This window comes from Impatiens glandulifera, chromosome 2 (genome assembly GCF_907164915.1).
Source record: "Impatiens glandulifera chromosome 2, dImpGla2.1, whole genome shotgun sequence".
NCBI lineage: Eukaryota > Viridiplantae > Streptophyta > Magnoliopsida > Ericales > Balsaminaceae > Impatiens > Impatiens glandulifera.
Genome location: NC_061863.1, coordinates 41093474 through 41112359, shown reverse-complemented (window position 1 = coordinate 41112359; position 18886 = coordinate 41093474). Strand labels below are relative to the sequence as shown.

Sequence of the window (18886 nt, the reverse complement as noted above, 5' to 3'; positions counted from 1 at the left end):
ACGAAAATGCCCAGTTACATCACGCAACCTGAGGTTGCGTGACGCAATTTTTTATTTTTCAAAAAAATTTAATTATGAAATTTTTTGGACGAAAATACTTCAGTTGCGTTACGCAATCGCGTCACGTAACCCCAGTTGCGTTACGCAATCGCGTCACGCAACCCCAGTTGCGTCACGCAATCGCGAGACGAAAAAAAAAAATCGATTGCGTCACGTAACTAGAGTTGCGTTACGCAAGAGTACAATTGTTATTAAAAAAAAGAGGGTTACGAGCGCTATTTAAATTATCCACCCTCACTCTCCGCATTTTACCCTATTTTTAGGGTCATCGGCTCAAATCCTCCCTCAATGCTCAGTAAAAAAAATATATTTTTATAAATATTATATTGAGTATTGATTTAAATAAAATATATTTTAAAATATGTATATATTAAAAAATTTAATTTGTTCCTTAAAACTCAGCTCCAAACATAACCAATGATATATATATACATACATATATCAAATTCGTGAACAATTTTCCAATTATTATTTTTATTTGTTTTATCATAACTTTCAAATTGATGATTTTGTAATGACTTTTATCTTTCTAAAAATATTTTAGAATATTTTTATAAAAAAATAATGAACAATTATTGTAGATGTGGGTAACTTTATTCTTTTGATATATAATAGTAGGTGCTTAGCAAACATATTAAAGGTAAAAAATAAAACAAAATTATTTTAGTTTTTTTAAGTGTTTTTGCTTAATAATTACTGTGATGGTATCTTTTAAGCTATTTTCTTAACAATAATTAGTTTTGTATGAATGATTTTTTCTTTTTTTATTCAAATAATATAATTTATATAAAATACTCAAGTTATATTTTGATGTAAAATGAAAGTAATCTATGTAAGGAAGTCAAATTATCAAAAATGTGATTTACCAATTTTATTATTAGCATTGTATACATTTTGTTTATATAGGATTTCTTTAATGTGTATATAGAATTTGTACTTGAGTGTTTATAATTAAAATATTTTATAAAAATAATATTTTTTTAATAATCTACTAAAAATTGTTTAGATAAAAATAAACTTTTATTATAAAATAAAATAAAATAGTTATGTTAAAAAGTCTCTAGAATGAGATATAACTCATGTTTTTTCAAATAACTAAATGAGAAATAGTAGATTCTTAGACTAATAAGAGAAGAAAGTTGACAATAATGATATATCATCCTATAATTAGAATGAAAAAAATTATATTTCTTATTAAATTTTCAATCTATCATGAAATTATAATTATAATAACATTTCTCTAAACAAAAACAAAATAAATACATTAAGTTGGGAAATCTTATACAACCCTTTCTCAAAAGAAAAAAAAAACAATAATAAAAGGCATGATTTGAGTAATAGTTGAAAGTTTATTATATTTTATCCTATTTAAAAAATGAGAAATGATATTGAACGAAAAAATCTCACAAGAATCGATAAGAAATGATGTGTTACTATCTTATTGGATTGAAAATCTGAAAATTAACTTATTTTCATTAATTTTCAATCCACTTAAAATGTGACAGTATCATTCCCTACACATTTTTCCCTACACATTGTTGTCAAAAATTTTCCCACTCCATATCATTACTATTAAAAAAATCACACCTTCGAAACATCTGATTTTAATATAAGAAGACAGAAACATAAATAACAAATACACAATCAATCACCAAATTGTTTTTGCAAAGTACCTGCATATATAAGAAGACGAAAAGAACATGGATTGCCATATCAAATATATTTCATTTCTGTTCCTGCACATTCCAAAACCAAAACAAACCAAAAAAAAAGCAAAATATAAAGCTAAGGAGAACCAGTCATTCAGTATCAGTCTTGTAATAAACATAAACACTACTAATGTTTCTTTCTTGGATGCTTCTAAATAATCAAATCCCCACAGGAAATCGGAACAGCCAAGTGAGAGAGATTAAAAACAAAAAACAAAAAACAAAAAACAAAAAAAAAGCGTCATTTTACAGAATCGAGAGCTATCAAGGGGTGGAACGCGCATACCTTCACCCGACAAATATTCATGCTTCTTTGGCTCAGATGGATTATATCTTTCTCCTTAACTTCATTCTTCTCCCTTCATCGAGCCCTCGTTTTAATTCCATTTCCAACCGAGATAGATGCATGGAGACATCATTAGGACATTTCACATCCCCAACCCATCTCGGGGTTTTGATGCCTGCACACCACCGTAGACTTAACTCATATATGGCTTGGCGGGTGGTGCAGGCACAGCCCGTGCCCCTTAACGGGGCCGGGCCAATCCAAAACTTGCATCAGGTTGTTGCTGATGAGACTGAAAAAGATATAATAAATAAATACAAAGTCCTCCATAATTCGAAAGCAGAAATTTTTAATACACTCTATAATTCTTCCATTTCAACCAAAACTAACACTTGAGACTTTTTAGTTTTAACTATGCCATTGCAAGAGGTTTTCCAATACCTAATTTTTCTTTGGTGGGGTGTGGAGACATGTAGAAGGACAAAAATCGTCTACAAGGTAATTTAGTCATTTGAAAATGAGACGAATAATATGACATGTATAACTTTTAATGAAAAAAAATAATAATAAACTTTATGGAATTAGTTTTACATAATTAGAAACTGGATCTGTATTCGATATCAATGAATGTTCAAATTATATAGTGAATTCAGCATACAGAAAACTTATTAGCATATAATAACAAGCTCAAGTCTATTATTAAGCTTATTATGCAGTGCAATATGTAGAAGCTTAAAGAAAATTATGTAAAGTTAGTGTAATATTAAGCACTCAATTAAACAAGAGTGTAATTTATTATATAGTGTACGTAGAAAATAAGCCATTAGATTGATAAGCAAGGAGGAAAGAAAGATAACTCCACATATGCCCTCATTTGCATAAAAAACAACAACTGTGAGAATCTCTGCAAGAAGAGGAGAAAAGAGAGCACATATACCTGTGAAAATGGTTGAACTTGCTCATGAGGAAGGACAAATGGCATTCCAATACGTTGGTGGCAAGGATATTGTGTTGAATGCAAATATAAAGCAGAAGCGGACCTCGGGCCAACGTGATTGGGACTAAATGGAGGCACGAGAGCATCTGGATGACCATAAGTCATTCCACCATGGGTTGATGGTGCAGCAACCCATGGCACGGGTAAGTGCTGTTGGAGTGGTTGTGGTGGTTGTTCACTAGATACTACAGGTCTAACCGAACCCAACTGTGGGAACTCAGTATTGTAGTTCAATGCAGGTGCATACATTGGTTGTATGATGTATGGCCCACCACTGAAGCCAAATCCAGGATCAAATCTTTGCATATATCTAGAGAAGAAAATAATTAATACTTCACACCTCCAAAAATAAGACTCAATCAGATAGCAAGTATGAAATCACAGGTCATGCCCTTGTAATTGGCACATCTCCTTGTATGTTTACCACCAATTTCCAACATGACATAATTAAATAGGGAAAAAGGAAAATTATACATGAATTTCCTACTCTAACAAAAATACATTTGTTCTTATAAAAGAAGACTATTAACATGATTTTATTTCAAAACTAGATGCAAATATGTCGATCAAAATTGGAAAAATATGTCATCTATATATCATATGACATGTAGTTATCAGAAAAACCTTAACCAATTCAAGCAATTGACAAGAAAAAAAATGCTTGCTGTAGGAAGAGCAAAAAAGTGTCACCGTGTAGGAACAGTAAAGAGTATAATCAATTGATAATGTACGTGTAGGAGTAATAAGATCCAGAAGACAAATCTGATAAAAAAAAAAGCAGTAAGCACACTAGGGCCTTGTTTAATGTGCTTCATTTGAGAGTAATTTCAAATGAACACTATTCAATCAACAATATACTCATCAATTACATCATTCAAATCATCAACCAAAATAACCTCTATTTACAAACTAAAAAAAAAGCTATTATTTCATTATATATGTATTCCCACAATGTCTTTTTACCCAAATAAGCTCAAATAACAAGGTTATTTGGAAATAGCCACTTGGTTATTCAAATAACCCTAGATCAAACATGTTCTATACCTGCAAAATCTATGATTCAATCCATCTTTAGGTGAGAATATTCAAACATGTTACAAATACGCTGCAATATTTTGACATGCATGAATCACAACCCTATTTGAAAATGATGAGAAAGGGAGAGAGAAAAGTCGTACCTATCATAATTGCGATCATAATCAGGATCTCTGCGTTCAGTTTCACGGTCCCGGAAAATAGCAACCCTATTGTTCGGATTAGACCTACCAACTTGATCATTTTCTGTCCAATTTCTACCTAATCTACTACGACTAGCTGAAGAATCAACATAATCCCATCCGCTATTATCAACTCTCGCGGGAACAGGTTCCCAGCCACTATTATCAACTCTCACAGGAACAGGTTTTGCATCTACCTTAGCTAATCCGGATGAACCGTAGTGGAGATTATCTCGTGGCTTTTGTTCAATCTCTGTTCTCACACTACTTCCTCCATTAGAACTGCTGGAACTAAAAATCCGTGCGCGAGCCCGGTTGTAATCCTCTTTTCTTTCCTCCACACTTTTTGAACTATTGCCTTTCATGGAATTTGAGTTTGAACTATTAACTTGTGACCACTTCTGTGATCTCTGTTTTATAGCAACTTTGACAACATCCCCTTCTTCGGTTGGTAAATGTACAGGGATGTCCGCAAGACGGATCAAAGGAAATCGAGACTCTGAAGTCTTTCGTACAATAATCCTGGAAGCAGCACTATCAGGTAGATTATTGTCAAGTAAAACCATTGACTGCAAGAAGTAGTGTTGTGCCACCCTATGAGCAGCTAAACGCAAATAAGAGGTTGGAAGTTGAGGGAATTCCATTTGCTGTTGAGTATGATCCTGCATGAACTTCTCAACATCTTGTTCCATCCTCAGGACTGGACAATTAACAAAAGAGTTTTAGAAGTATGTCGAACATAAACTTCTTAAGCAGCAGACATATCAAAAGGAATGTCATATATTTAATCATAGACGGCATACACAAATCACAAGAATTGTTAAAAAGATAAACAAAATTGCGAACATGATAAAAATGAATATGGGGTATCAAGAGAACCACAATGGCACAATGAGCACAAATGAGGCTGGTAATGGAGAGGAAAGACAAGAATATTTAGAATGTTTACACATGTCACAATTTCTCATTTAAAACTTTGAACCTTTTATTTAGGAACTAACTCCAATCACAAGACCATGTCTTGGGTTATTGTTACTCAATTTACATTGATCAATGGGATCTAAAAAATGTGCACTAAATTAGTAGTGTTTACAAAATATCTCTTCTCTTTTAGTATAGTATACACTTTTGTTAACATGTGAATATCTGCAATTAGATACCAAATTCTATGTAATACAAGTGCTACTTCAAAAACTAGAATAAGACAAATAAAGTTATTTGGGTTTTATGAGCGTGCGATACTGGAATTGATGGTGGCCAATTAATACAACTTGCAGAAAACAGATTGAGAATAACAAATTGTATCTCTATACTACAAGGTAGTACTATGTATGTATTGATTAAATCTATCACATAACATTATCTTCAATCATATCATAATTATCTTATATTATAAGATGTGATTCTAATATCATAATCCGTGGGATATATCATATCTTTTATTTCAATACTACACCTCAATTCCATGTTAATAAAATTCTATGATCAGCTGATTTATTTTTTTAAAGAATGAAACTATTTCATGATCAACTGATATTTGAAACATAGTTATGTGCTTTTAACAATAGTTGTGGCTTTGTTAGAATAAAATTGGATTAAGGGTGATGAGACATGCAAATGTTCTGTCCCAGAATAACACTAAATCATTTCAAAAGAATATAGTGGACATTACGAGATGAAAATTGTTAGAAGGTTAAGTTACAAATTCATTCCATGGACTTGTACAGACATGTTTAGTTAGGAAGAAATGTTTTAAAATTCAATCAAATATGCATATAATTTAATTTTCTGAAGTAACCTTCTGTTTCCCAAATAATCAAAGATTACTCCACTACTCATTCATGAAACATTTGAGAAAAAAACACTTACAGTTTTCAAATCTTTCACATGGCATCAACAAAGAAACCCACTAATATTTTTTTTCTGGTAAGGTTCAACAGCTTGAAGAAGGAAATATTGGTTGATAGAAAGTGAGATGAAGCATAGGAAGCATAACTCTGGTGACAGAATTGTTCCTACTGGACTTAACAAATAGTTAAATTTAAAAGTGAAGGCCATGTTTGATGTGAGGTATTTCCAAATAAATGACTATCCACTCTTACCATAACATCACTAAAATCAACAACAGAATCCTTACTTTATTTTTATTATAACCATTTAGGACATTGTTTTATCATTTTACCCACCTAATAAGGACATTTTGGAAATAACCAGTTGGTTATTTAAATAATCCCCAATCAAAGCAATCCTTTGGGAACTAACTTGGGTTGTTTTAGCTACTTCATTGGTCCCGGGAATTTCAAGAAAATATTATGCAAAATTATTGATGAGGAATTGTGAAACTAACAGTGAAAAACTAATTACATTGAACCAGCACTTGAAGCAAGAAACCCGTACCAAGATCAGCTAGACATATCAGAAAACCAAGCTCAAGAAGATTAAAAAGTTGAGAAAAGGCGTAATGAGCTGACCTGAAAGCCTCTCCCGAGGGTTTTGCAAAGCTTCGCGGAGAAACTGATCGACTGAATTGATCAAATCTTCTGAAACACCCTTGGATTTATTATCAGTTGGAACAGTAGAAGAAGGCGAAACATCGGAGAGTTCAAGAGAAGCGGAATCGAATGAAGACAAAGATGGGTTTGGAGAAGATTCCTTTTTGTTGGAGGAGGAAGAAGAAGAGAGCAACAATCTGCTCATGCTGGCATCGAGGTCCGCCACTTCCCAGGAATCAGGCGGGGCACCTAGATCCTCCGGCGAGCCCTCCATGGTGTGGGTTCTAGGGTTTTTTTGAATGTAAAGAGAACATTAAGAAGACGAAAAGGTTGGTGGGTGTTGGGAGAAAAGAAAGGTAGATTGGAGGAGTTGAGTGAATCTCATCTCATGATGGAAACATACGATTCAAGTAAGGAATTTCAAGATTTTGATAAAAAGAGGGATTAGGGCATCATAGGGGAAGAAGAAGAAGAAGGTAGCTAGAGAGAGGGTTTGATGATGGACGCGCGAACACTTTTTTTTTTTTTTTTTATTTCTTGTGTCACGTGTCTTTCACCAGCGATAATGATGTAGTATGATTCTCTTTGTCTTGTCGCAATGTGGGACCGACCAAACCAATCTCTCTTAGAAAAAATGTAAATATATGTTTTTTATTTAATATTTATTTTTTATAATTAAAATTAATTTATTTCTATTCATAATTTAATCATAAAGTAAGGAACATCTACTTTATGCTTCTTTTATTTGGATTTTACAAACACTCAATTAAAATTAATTTTTAAATTAATAAATTCTTAATAATTTTATCACTCATTTCATTAATTAGAATACTAAAATATTTTATATTTTAAATTATTATTTTTTATTTTATTTATATATATTAATAACTTTTGAGTTTTTTTACTAAAAATAATTATCACCTTCTCAAAATTATCACCAATTATTATTTATTTTCTCCCTCTAAGTTTTTAAAAAAAACTGAATTCGAACAAGGCCTTGAATTATTTGAATATAATAGTATAGAATAATTTTATATTTAATTTAATAAAAATAATTTAGTTTAATTAATTAAATATCTTAATAATGTTATTAAAGTATTAAATTTAACTTCTTAGGCTTTGTTTTCTTTTTGGTTTTTTAAAAATTTTATTTAAAATCAATTTTCTAATAAATAACTTCTTAACAATTAAATCACTCATTTTATTAACCAAAATACTAAAATACCTTCTATTTTAAATTATTATTTTTTATTTTATTCATATATATTAATACCCTTTAAGTATTTTTATCAAAAATAATCATCACCTCTTTAAAATCATCATCAATCATTATTTTTTTTTCTCTCTAGGTTTTTCAAAACATCAATCTGAACAAAACCCTAGTTTGATCTTGGGTCTTGTTAGGGATGGACCCAGAATTTCGAACTAGGGTGGATTTGAAAAAAAATTATAGTTGGCTTAAAATAATAACGAGAAAATTTTGAAAAAAAACAAGTATATAAAAGTAAAATTTTACCATTTTTTAATAATTAGATAAAAAATCAATGAATTATATTAATTTTTTTTTAAGAAATTTAGGGTAATGTCATATTTATACCGTAAAATAAAAAAATTAAAAAAAAAAATTGGGGTGACTTCAGCCCACCCGAGCCCCTACATAGATTCGTCCATTGACCTTGTTCATTACAGGTTATTTAAATAACTTAGAGGGAGAAAATAATGATTATAAGTGATGATTTTGAAAAAATGATGATGTTTTTTTTTGGTAAAAAGACTATTTATATATATAAATAAAATAAATAATAATAATTTAAAATAAAAGGTATTTTAGTATTTTGGTTAATGAACTAATTGATTTGATAGATGAGAGATGGAGTGATGTGATAATTAATTTTGTTGGGTTATTTGAAAAACCTGAATAAGAACAAGGCCTTGGGTTATTTTTATTTTTTTTTATACTTTACCCAATTTTTTTTATAAATTCTCTTTATATCACTCTAATTTTAATTATAATCACTTATTTTATCACTCAAAATACTAAACATCATAATTTTATATTTAAAACTTTTAAATACAAAAAAATAGTATAATAATTTAACATTAAAAAAAATCAAATAACCTATATTTTCATTAAACAAAGTTTTTTTTATTATTTTTTTTTGACAAAATTCCAAAAAAAAAACCTAAATTGTGACAAACCTTGTATTCAATGAAAATCCCCAAAAATATCAGATTTTCTAATTTTTCTATCAATAATCTTACCTTTGATATAGTTTATCAATTAAAAAATAAATAAAATGGCTAAATTTAAAATGAGAGAGAAGTGACACTAAAAAAAGAAAAGTTACAAATCTTCCATAAGGATAATTTTAATATATACACAAATTATTTTTATGTATGGACGGGTATGAAATTTTGTGTCCTTATCAACAAATATTCATCCCGGGTATTTCAATTTACTCTTTAACCCTGACCCAACCCTCTCTTCACCTGACCAAATCGGTTTTGAATTACTCATGTGTGGAATGCCCGCAAGTATCAAATTTTAATCATTTATTTTCATCCCTACCGACTACCAATATCAAATAAATAATCAAAAACAATAATAATTATTCATATTTATTATGATTATAGAAAAACTGTTGTTACATTTTAATACAAGTAATGTAATTGCAATATGTCCGAAAAACAACTTTTTTAATACAAAAGTGCTACTTTAACTATACTTAACGTTAAACAAACATATCCAATATAAGACGTCAATGTTTGATTAACATCAAGATAAATAATTTTATTATACGACGAATAATAAATGAGTTTATCAATGCCAGCAATATTACTTATTACTATAGCTTTAGTTGGTTTGACAAAATGCTCTCTCAAACAAACATTACAAAACAAAAACTCCATAGAATACTTAACCAGGTAAGCTTGCTTCTTCATCTTCATCGTCCATTTCCTGTTCCACGCATTTTACCTGCACAATAACTGAAAACGTGAAGGAACCCATATTCTCGTGAACCAGACCACTTTTGAGATCGATGGAACAGTGAGAAGACAATTGAGTCTTCACAGATGAGATTTGGCGGAATTCTTTTTAGTTTGGTATAGCGTTCAGTTTGGAGTTTCTATTTGTGTAACTTATAGCAAACAATGTCATCACTTGTTTTAACTAGTAATGTTCCCCATGGATGATGCGACTTTCTCATACCATATCATACATATTCAAGACATTTTGATAAATATAAAGGTCTAAAATAATGATTTGGTCTATAATATGAATGGGAGTAAATCAAAGGAAGATATGATGGTGGCTTTTGAGTTTTGACCAAAACATGCATATATTTGCCCATATACCTAAATGAAACTCCAACAATTCCAAACAATAAAAAACAAATATAGGAACAGGCAGACATAACATGAGAAGCCAGGAAAAGTAGAGGGTAAGGCATAAGCAATGAGAAAGTTCACACTAATCCTATCCGACTCGGGATGCTATAAAAGATTGTCCAACATGAATATGAAGAGCATTTGTAATATATAACTCTTAAAACCTTGGAAACAGGGTTATGACGTTACAGCTAGGCTGGGTTCTAAGGGTTTAACCAGATCCAACAATGGTGATACAATGATAAGGTTGGTCCAAATTTATCTTCTAGAAAGACCGGCTGTTAGAAGAAACAGCAAGTCCCTCAGCTTTAATAGTGTAATAGATTTGGCCTGTTAGTTTTTCCAGCTCACAATCTGTTGTATCAGATTGTGAAGAAAACAATATTGGCATCTCCCATCTTTATCGCTTAGATTCTCAATTCAAATTCTCCTTTCCAATCTCCTAAATATTATGATTCATCATCTAAACCTACAATCTGGAAACAAATAGTAACAGATAACTTAGTTGAATTATGTTTTTGGTGTTTTATGGGAAAAAAGAAAGTCAAGTCAAAGATTACAGTTGCTTGAGAAACCAAAGCAACTTGCGAATAGATCTTAGCACTTTGGCTGCCTCATCATTTCCGAAATCATCAACCAAATTTGTGTTCCAATGCAGTTGGACAGTATCAGATAACTATAGTTAACAGAAAATTTAATGAAATATTAATGATTACCTCAGGGACATAGTGCATTAGCATGTTTTCAATCCCAGATTTCAGAGTAACAGATGAGCTTGGACAGCCACTACAAGCTCCTTGCATTCTTAGCTTGACTATTCCCGTGTCTCTAAAGGGGCAAAAGATGGAAACATAAGATTGATATGGATTATTTCATAATTTAACTTAAATATTCCCTCAATAATAGTAGTTTATGCAAAGATGCCACTATGGCCTCAAACACTTATTGTTTCTGGATCTATTTCCAGATACAGAAACAAAATACAAAAATCTGAATATATCTCAAACTAAATTTAGTTTTCAACATTCCTATTTTTGGAAACGTATCCGGGTGTGTTTCCAAATGGGGCAGCCTTAGAATGGTAATTAAATATATATGCAAGTCAAAACAAGGCCGTAAATTTTAGTAGAAAGTAAACTTATGTTAAAAAAAAGTAGTTGATTCAATTTGCAATATGATAAGTGTTGTATCTTAGAAATATTAAAAATTGGGACTTATGTCACATAATATAGGACACATGGAGTGATATCAATATCAAACATACGGATCAAATCCTCGGTACTCAATATCTCCACCATCATCTTGTACTGCTGGCCGGATCCGAGTCTCCAACAGCTCTTTAATCATAGCAACAATTTCTGAATCCTCCTGCACTCAACTCAAGCTTCAAAGATTAGATTCCATATTCCATACTCATATATATCCACCACAAGTAAAAACAAAAACAAAAAGAAACAGTAACTGCTTCAATTAGCTAGAAATCAAATTATTCCTTCTGATATCATCGTTGCTTCTTTAGGCACAGATTAAACAATTGAGTTTGTAATTCAATTGTTTGTTGTTCTGTATTTCAGTTGTTTGAAACTCAGTTGGTATTTTCAACAAAGCTAGGGTCTGTCTAGCTTTCCCAAGAAAAAAAAAATAGTAATGCATGGAGTTTGTAGTTTGGTAGCTATATAACTTACAATGTATAAAATCCCATATTAGCTTCCAAACCACAAACAATAGACTACTTGATAAAATTAAAGATTAAGTGTAGAATGAAACCAAATGAAAAATATCTGGGTTTTAACTACTTGATATGTAAATTGATTTGATCAAATATGCAGATAATGTCGGAAAGTAATTAAAGACTATTTTACCCTTATAGTGACATAATTTGATTAATTTAAGAGGCTAAAGTTGTCTTTAGAACACTCTAACTAGATTACCGAGTTAAACATCTGATCCATAGATTACTGAATTAAGCTGAATATTCTAGCTTATTGTTTTAAGCTAATTTGAGTTGAATATAGATAATCAAGTGAGTTTTAATAACAACTATCAAATGAACTTACTTCAAATAAGCACTTACTCAATTAGATTTAGTGATAGAGTTGTTATCAAACACCGCCTAAGTGTAGGAAACAGATAGAGAACTTAGTGAAATCTTCTATATACAAGCAATTAACATAACAATAGTGGCTTAATAACACATGCTTTGATTTATTACGAATCAAAATGAATTTAGGGTTAGGGAGAGAAAGGGGAGCATAAAACAGAGAAGAGAGAGGCGAGGAGACAAGAGAAAAGAGATTCATTTTCATTACTCAACAACTGTTACTACAAATATTTCATACATCCATTTAAATGTCTCAATTCTTCTTACTTATAATAAATTGTCATCTACCCTTTTTACTAATATGCCACTAACTCTTCCCTACTATTTAATTCCTAACGTGGTCGTCAAACTATGCTACAAGGATAGTTGAGATCTTTAACTTGTACATTAGGTCTCTGACATGCATAAAGGGGGTCATTAATCTAGGTCAAAGAAACATTTTCACTTGGAAACACTTTTTTGTCAGCTTTCTCGATGAGATCACAATTGAAAATACATTTAGTAAGACAAATGTTTAGAAATTTAATGGTGAATTCTAGATCTGGAACCAGATACAGAAACAAAGTGTTTTCAAATAGGCTGGCCACCCTAGACTGCCAAAAGCGGCAACAAGATGGTAATCAACTAGTTTGCAATAGCTCAACTAATTAAAAAATTATGAGTTTTTTTTCATCTGCATCTGCTAAACAATAAAATGAATTAAGTAAAACTTGGTAAGAACACATACTTCATTGATTGCAGTGTCCATGGCAGCTGCAGTGCTTGCATCAAGAAATAACGGTTTACCAGAAGAATAGAAGTCCATTATTGCAGCAAATATTTCAGGTTTCAAGAGATCCCATTCAACATCATCTGATTTCGTTACAGTCACAAAGTCTGATCCAAAGAAAACACGGGAAATCCCTAAACAAAACAAATTCCACTTGGTTAGATCAATCTAATTTACAATAAAAAATAAGATTGGTGATGCATTTAAGAGATAATCCAAAAGAAGAACTCCACATATATTTAAAATAAATAGTTAAGACACTTAATCAAAGAATAAAAGATGAGTAATGGTTGCATGTTCCCCATGGTTTCTAGTGCTTGTTTGAGGTGCCATTTGAAGCGTCTTACTGCTACAATGGACACTTTTTTTTAGTGTTTTTGTGTGTGTTTTGTTATGCTTTAATGTCTATAGATCATTGGGGATGCTCTGACCTAGATTTCAGTGTCTTTTTTCTTCCTTCCTCAAATTTTTTTCTTTCCTTTGAAACGTCTGGTTGTACGTAAGAAGCCACAATTCAAGATTAGTCTGTAACTAGAAACCAACTAGGCTACACATATTTTGGCATTTCCAATCACATCTGTAGTAAATTTGAGTAACACTTTTCAAAAGGATTACGGGAACCCAATCATGTACATACAAGAACAACTAAACATGGAATCCTGGTAAAATAACCCAACTAATGCTATCAGTGAGATGATTAAAGTCTAGCTTGTTATCTTGATTTATCCCTTGTTATTGCCCCCAAGGATGCACTTGAAGTTCTTCCATGTTCACAAATGGATATAGAGTTGTTCTAACTATACTATACAAAGAAAAAGCATAAGACTGAATATGATATTAGCCAAAAGCTGAATGCAACAAATAACCCATGGTGACCTGCCTGGATTCATTTAACTGACCGAAATAGTAGACAACTTCCCTTTGAACTGACAATTCTGATATATTCTTTGTCATTAGTTTCATTTATTGCATAATACTTGGAAGTTAGTTCAAGATTTTTCCAGAGCACATAAACTACTTACTGTGCATGAACATAGTTTAACAGAAACAATAATAATTCTCAAGACATGGTGAAGAATGGTAACACTTCCTGTTCTTTTGCATTAGTTCCAAATACTTCAATATAAGATCACAGAAATATAAGTTTTTGAAGCGGGAGAAGAGATTAACCATCAATGCCATACAGGGACTTTGCTAGTGGTGAATTCATAGCTGAGCGAGCATTTGGAAAGTCGGCACTTCCTATTTCCATAACTTGTTTACCAGGGTAGAACATTAGTGATGAAGGATTAGGAGTGGACTGCGTTTGGATAAACATGGTTCTCCTCTGTCCTATAAAAAGTGGAATTGCCATAAGTTTATTTCAAGACACAGTTTGCAATATTCAATAACATAAACTTGAGTAATACATATTAGAATTCATTGTGTTTCAACAAAAGCATGATATTTTTAACTTGTAGGAAAAGAAAAACAAGAAATCAAATGCAGTCAACAAACCTTCAACCAATATTTTATCAAACCAAAAGAAAAACAAGAAATCAAATACTTTTCCTATAAGGATTAGATATATAGTTATCTTTAAGCTTTATAAACATCATACAAACCAACAACATTCATTGATTCAGAAAATAGTACAAAACCCGATTCATCCAATCTGTTCTTGAGTTCTTTAACTTCTTTACATACAGAATACAATAAAGTCTTTCAAGACTATTTCTTTAAGTCTATAATCGATCTTGGTCTAAAAAAAGGAAAATGGTCTTCCCTAACTTGTGTTAAAAATCCCTTAAAAATGAGAAAATGGGTAGAACAACCAACCTGTAAAAAGTCCTAATTTTGAGCGGGGGAATGATGAACTTGATGTAGACGGCGTGAGATTAGCAAGCTCTGGATGGATTTGTGAAGGCAATATAGCCGATGAAGAGAAGAATAAGAGGCGGGTGGAAGCATAACGAGTGCCGATTCGATTGCAAAAGGTCTTGTTGATAATAGCCGAACTAATTACCTTTCCAATACCCTTCATCATCACCTCCTTCCTTCTTCTGAGATTCTCTTTTACTCTAGAAGGTTAGTTTCCTCGCTGGTTTTCCCGGCTTTACAATGAAAATATTTTAGGGGAGAAGCATTCATGTTGTAATAATCGTGGGTTTGTTCATTTGTTTGACAAAATTCAGTAGACTCCGACCCGATTAGGTCGGGATAAAATCGGGTGAAACCGAACGGACTGACATTAATGAAAATTCATAATTACATCCGGATAAAGTTTGGTTCGATTAATATTTGGTCTAAATCGAATATCCGATCGAATTTGAATTCACCAAATTTGAATAAACCGAATTTGAATTCACCAAATTTGAATAAACCGAATTCGAATTATATTTTCGGTTTTCAAATCGAAATCTAAACCGATTCGAATTCAAATGCGATTTTCGGTTTGGTTTCAACTCGAAAATCAAAGCGATAACCGAATTCATTTTTATTATATATTATATATTAAATTATCATATAACTCATACTAGATCCTTATATTAAATCTATTATTCCTTATTATTTTTCCCTTTCTCTAGTTGTCCATACCTCTCAACCGTCATATATTGTCGTCGTCGACACTGTTTTATTTTCGTCGTTCAATTGCTGAATATATAGTTGTGTCGACTCACTAAGTTTAATTTGCATGATTTATAATATTTTTATGTAATTTAAGTAGATAAAGATCTCTTTAACAAATTATTATTTTGTTAACTCATTTTAATATTTTTTTATCTTATGGGTAGGTAATGTTCAATATTTGGTCTAAACCGAATATTCGATCGGATTCGAATTCACCGAATTCGAATAAACCAAATTCAAATTTATTCAAATCGGTTCGGTTTTCAAATTTACTGAAATTTTTTTTTCGAAAAACCCGAACCGAAAACTTAAATAACCCGAAAACCGAACCGATGAACACCTCTAAATACAACTATTTAAATAACTAGCTACGTTATTTACAGTTAAATTCACACTATAATGTTAAATTACAATTTTGGCGAAATTTAAGCTCATTTCATGAAGAGATATTATATTGCAATTTATTAAAAGAAAGTATATCACTTAGGGTGTGTTTGATAGCCCTGGAATTGGCATTGGAATTGGAATTGGAGGTTCAATTCCAATTCTTATGTTTGTTAGACACTTTAATATTAAGAATTGGAATTGGAATTAGAATTCCAATGGAATTCAATATAGTGTAATTTGATAGTTCTCAATTCCTATCTTTTTAGGTCGGAATTGTAATTCCAAATTAACACGTTTTTCATTTTTTGACATGTTTAACACGTTTTTCACACATTAAACACGTTTTACACGTTTTTAACACGTTTAACATATTTTCATATTTTGGCACGTTTAACACGTTTTTGGCACATTTAATACGTTTTTGGCACGTTTAACACGTTTTTGACACATTTAACATGTTTTTCACGTTCTTGACACGTTTAACACGTTTTTGACACGTTTAACATGATTTTCACGTTTTTAACACGTTTAACACGTTTTTGGCACGTTTAACACGTTTTGACACATTTAACACGTTTTTCACGTCCTTGACATGTTTAACACGTTTTTGACACATTTAACACGTTTTTCACGTCTTTGACACGTTTAACACGTTTTTGACACGTTTAACATGATTTTCACGTTTAACACGTTTGACACGTTTTTTATGTTTTGGCACATTTTGCACGTTTTGGCACGTTTAACAAGTTTTTCACATATTTAACACGTTTTTAACGCGTTTAACACGTTTTCACGTTTTTGACACATGTAACACATTTTGTTACGTTTTTGACATGTTTAACGCGTTTTCACGTTTTTGACACATTTAACACGTTTTTTTTTACGTTTTTGACACATTTACCACATTTTTGACACGTTTTACACGTTTTTCACGTTTTGGCACGTTTAACAAGTTTTTCACATATTTAACACGTTTTTGACACGTTTAACACGTTTTCACGTTTTTTACACATTTAACACATTTTTTTTACGTTTTTGACACGTTTACCACATTTTTGACACGTTTAACACGTTTTGGCACGTTTAACAAGTTTTTCACATGTTTAACACGTTTTTGACACGTTTAACACGTTTTCACGTTTTTGACATATTTAACACATTTTTTTTACGTTTTTGACACATTTAACATGTTTTCGCGTTTTTAACACATTTAACACTTTTTTTACGTTTTTGACACGTTTACCACATTTTTGACACGTTTAACACGTTTTTCACGTTTTGGCATGTTTAACACGTTTTTCACATGTTTGGAACGTTTAACACGTTTTTCACACGTTTTCATGTTTTTAACACGTTTAAAACGTTTTTAACACGTTGACACGTTTCACATGTTTTTTACGTTTTTGACACGTTTGACACATTTTTAACACATTTAACACGTTTAACACGTTTTAACACGTTTAACACGTGAAAAACGTGAAAAACATGTTAAAACGTGTGAAAAACGTGAAAACGTGAAAAACGTGTGAAAAACGTGAAAAACGTGTGAAAACGTGTTAAAATGTGTAAAAAACGTGAAAACGTTTGAGAACGTGAAAAACATGTTAAAACGTGTGAAAAACGTGAAAAACGTGTAAAACGTGAAAAACGTGTTAAAACGTGTGAAAAACGTGAAAACGCGAAAAACATGTGAATAATGTGTAAAAAACGTGTGAAAACATGATAAACGTGTTGTAATGTGTGAAAACGTGAAAACGTATTAAAACGTGTAAAAAACGTGAAAACGTGTGAAAACGTGTAAAAAACGTGTGAAAACGTGAAAAACGTGTGAAAAACGTGAAAAACATGTGAAAAACGTGAAAAACGTTTGAAAAATGTGAAAAACATGAAAACCTGAAAAACGTGTGAAAAACGTGAAAACGTGAAAAACGTGTGAAAATGTGTGAAAATGTGTGAAAACGTGAAAAACGTGAAAAACGTGTTAAAACGTGTGAAAAACGTGAAAGACGTGAAAAACGTGTTAAAAAGTGTGAAAACGTGTGAATAATGTGTGAAAAACGTGAAAAACGTGTGAAAAACGTGAAAAACGTGTTGTAATGTGTGAAAAACGTGAAAACGTATTAAAACGTGTAAAAAACGTGAAAAGAAAGTAGATCACTTAGAGTTTATCCTTAGATTACAATTTATTATGCAATTACATCATTAAGCTCATCATATCATAGCCATAAAGTAATAAATATACCTGGCTTTATTGAGAAGATGATAGAATAGAACCCGCTGAATTGTAGCAGCAGCAAGCAATCACCAATGAAATCTCTCTCTTGTGGACGAGTCGCGAGTTCAAGAAAATCGTAATGAAATTGCGTTACCTTATCCCTATTCTTTGTTCTATTGAACAAGCATTGAAGACGATTCTTCTTTCTTGTTCATCGGATTGTATATGCACAGGGGCGGAGTCACCCATGGGCTAGGGTGGGCTCCAGCCCCACCTAAATTAAAGTCCTAAAAGAATTTTTTTTATATATTTGTTTCACATGTGAGTCTTAGCCCAGTTGACTACATTATTGAAATGTGAATATGAGGTTAGGTGATCAAACCCTGGCCTCACCTTTAACTTATTATATTTTATTTTATAATAATATATAAATAAGATTTATTTATATATAAAATTTTGTAAATCATATAATAATATTATTTATTTTAAAATTATATTTATATAATAATTATACATTATTTTTTATTTATTTCAATATAATTAATAATACAAATTATTTATAAGAGTAAAATATAAAAATTAAAATAATAATAATGTTTTATATTTCTTAATTTTAAACTATTTCAAAAATTTATAAGAAAATATAAATTAAT

The 18886-nt window shown here is 31.1% G+C and overlaps 2 protein-coding genes across 2 annotated transcripts; both read right to left on the bottom strand.

The window, feature by feature from the left end:
* Positions 1-1747: 1747 nt before the first annotated feature.
* On the bottom strand, positions 1748-7267 carry LOC124925585. The gene is made up of 4 exons (XM_047465627.1): positions 6741-7267; positions 4231-4969; positions 2993-3362; positions 1748-2347 (listed from the first exon to the last, which is right to left on the bottom strand). The coding sequence occupies exons 1-4, from the start codon at positions 7033-7035 to the stop codon at positions 2297-2299; spliced, it is 1455 nt and encodes a 484-aa protein (XP_047321583.1). The 5' UTR covers positions 7036-7267; the 3' UTR covers positions 1748-2296.
* Positions 7268-9470: 2203 nt separating this feature from the next.
* On the bottom strand, positions 9471-15134 carry LOC124927648 (nifU-like protein 4, mitochondrial). Its single transcript, XM_047468105.1, has 6 exons — positions 14840-15134; positions 14192-14353; positions 12980-13155; positions 11416-11519; positions 10868-10979; positions 9471-9738 (listed from the first exon to the last, which is right to left on the bottom strand). Exons 1-6 carry the CDS (start codon positions 15045-15047, stop codon positions 9679-9681), a joined length of 822 nt encoding a protein of 273 aa, XP_047324061.1. The 5' UTR covers positions 15048-15134; the 3' UTR covers positions 9471-9678.
* Between the last annotated feature and the right edge of the window lie 3752 nt (positions 15135-18886).

What these genes read in the sequence shown, in the direction of transcription:
- LOC124927648 (XM_047468105.1), bottom strand. Translation starts at nt 15,047, where the DNA reads ATGATGAAGGGTATTGGAAAGGTAATTAGTTCGGCTATTATCAACAAG. An exon ending in AAAATTAGGACTTTTTACAG is followed by an intron (nt 14,354 to 14,839) that starts GTTGGTTGTTCT and finishes CACTTTTTATAG; the next exon opens with GACAGAGGAGAACCATGTTT. An exon ending in TAATGCACTATGTCCCTGAG is followed by an intron (nt 9,739 to 10,867) that starts GTAATCATTAAT and finishes GTTATTGTGCAG; the next exon opens with GTAAAATGCGTGGAACAGGA.
- LOC124925585 (XM_047465627.1), bottom strand. Translation starts at nt 7,035, where the DNA reads ATGGAGGGCTCGCCGGAGGATCTAGGTGCCCCGCCTGATTCCTGGGAA. An exon ending in CCCTCGGGAGAGGCTTTCAG is followed by an intron (nt 4,970 to 6,740) that starts GTCAGCTCATTA and finishes TTAATTGTCCAG; the next exon opens with TCCTGAGGATGGAACAAGAT. An exon ending in TATGATCGCAATTATGATAG is followed by an intron (nt 3,363 to 4,230) that starts GTACGACTTTTC and finishes TTTCTTCTCTAG; the next exon opens with ATATATGCAAAGATTTGATC.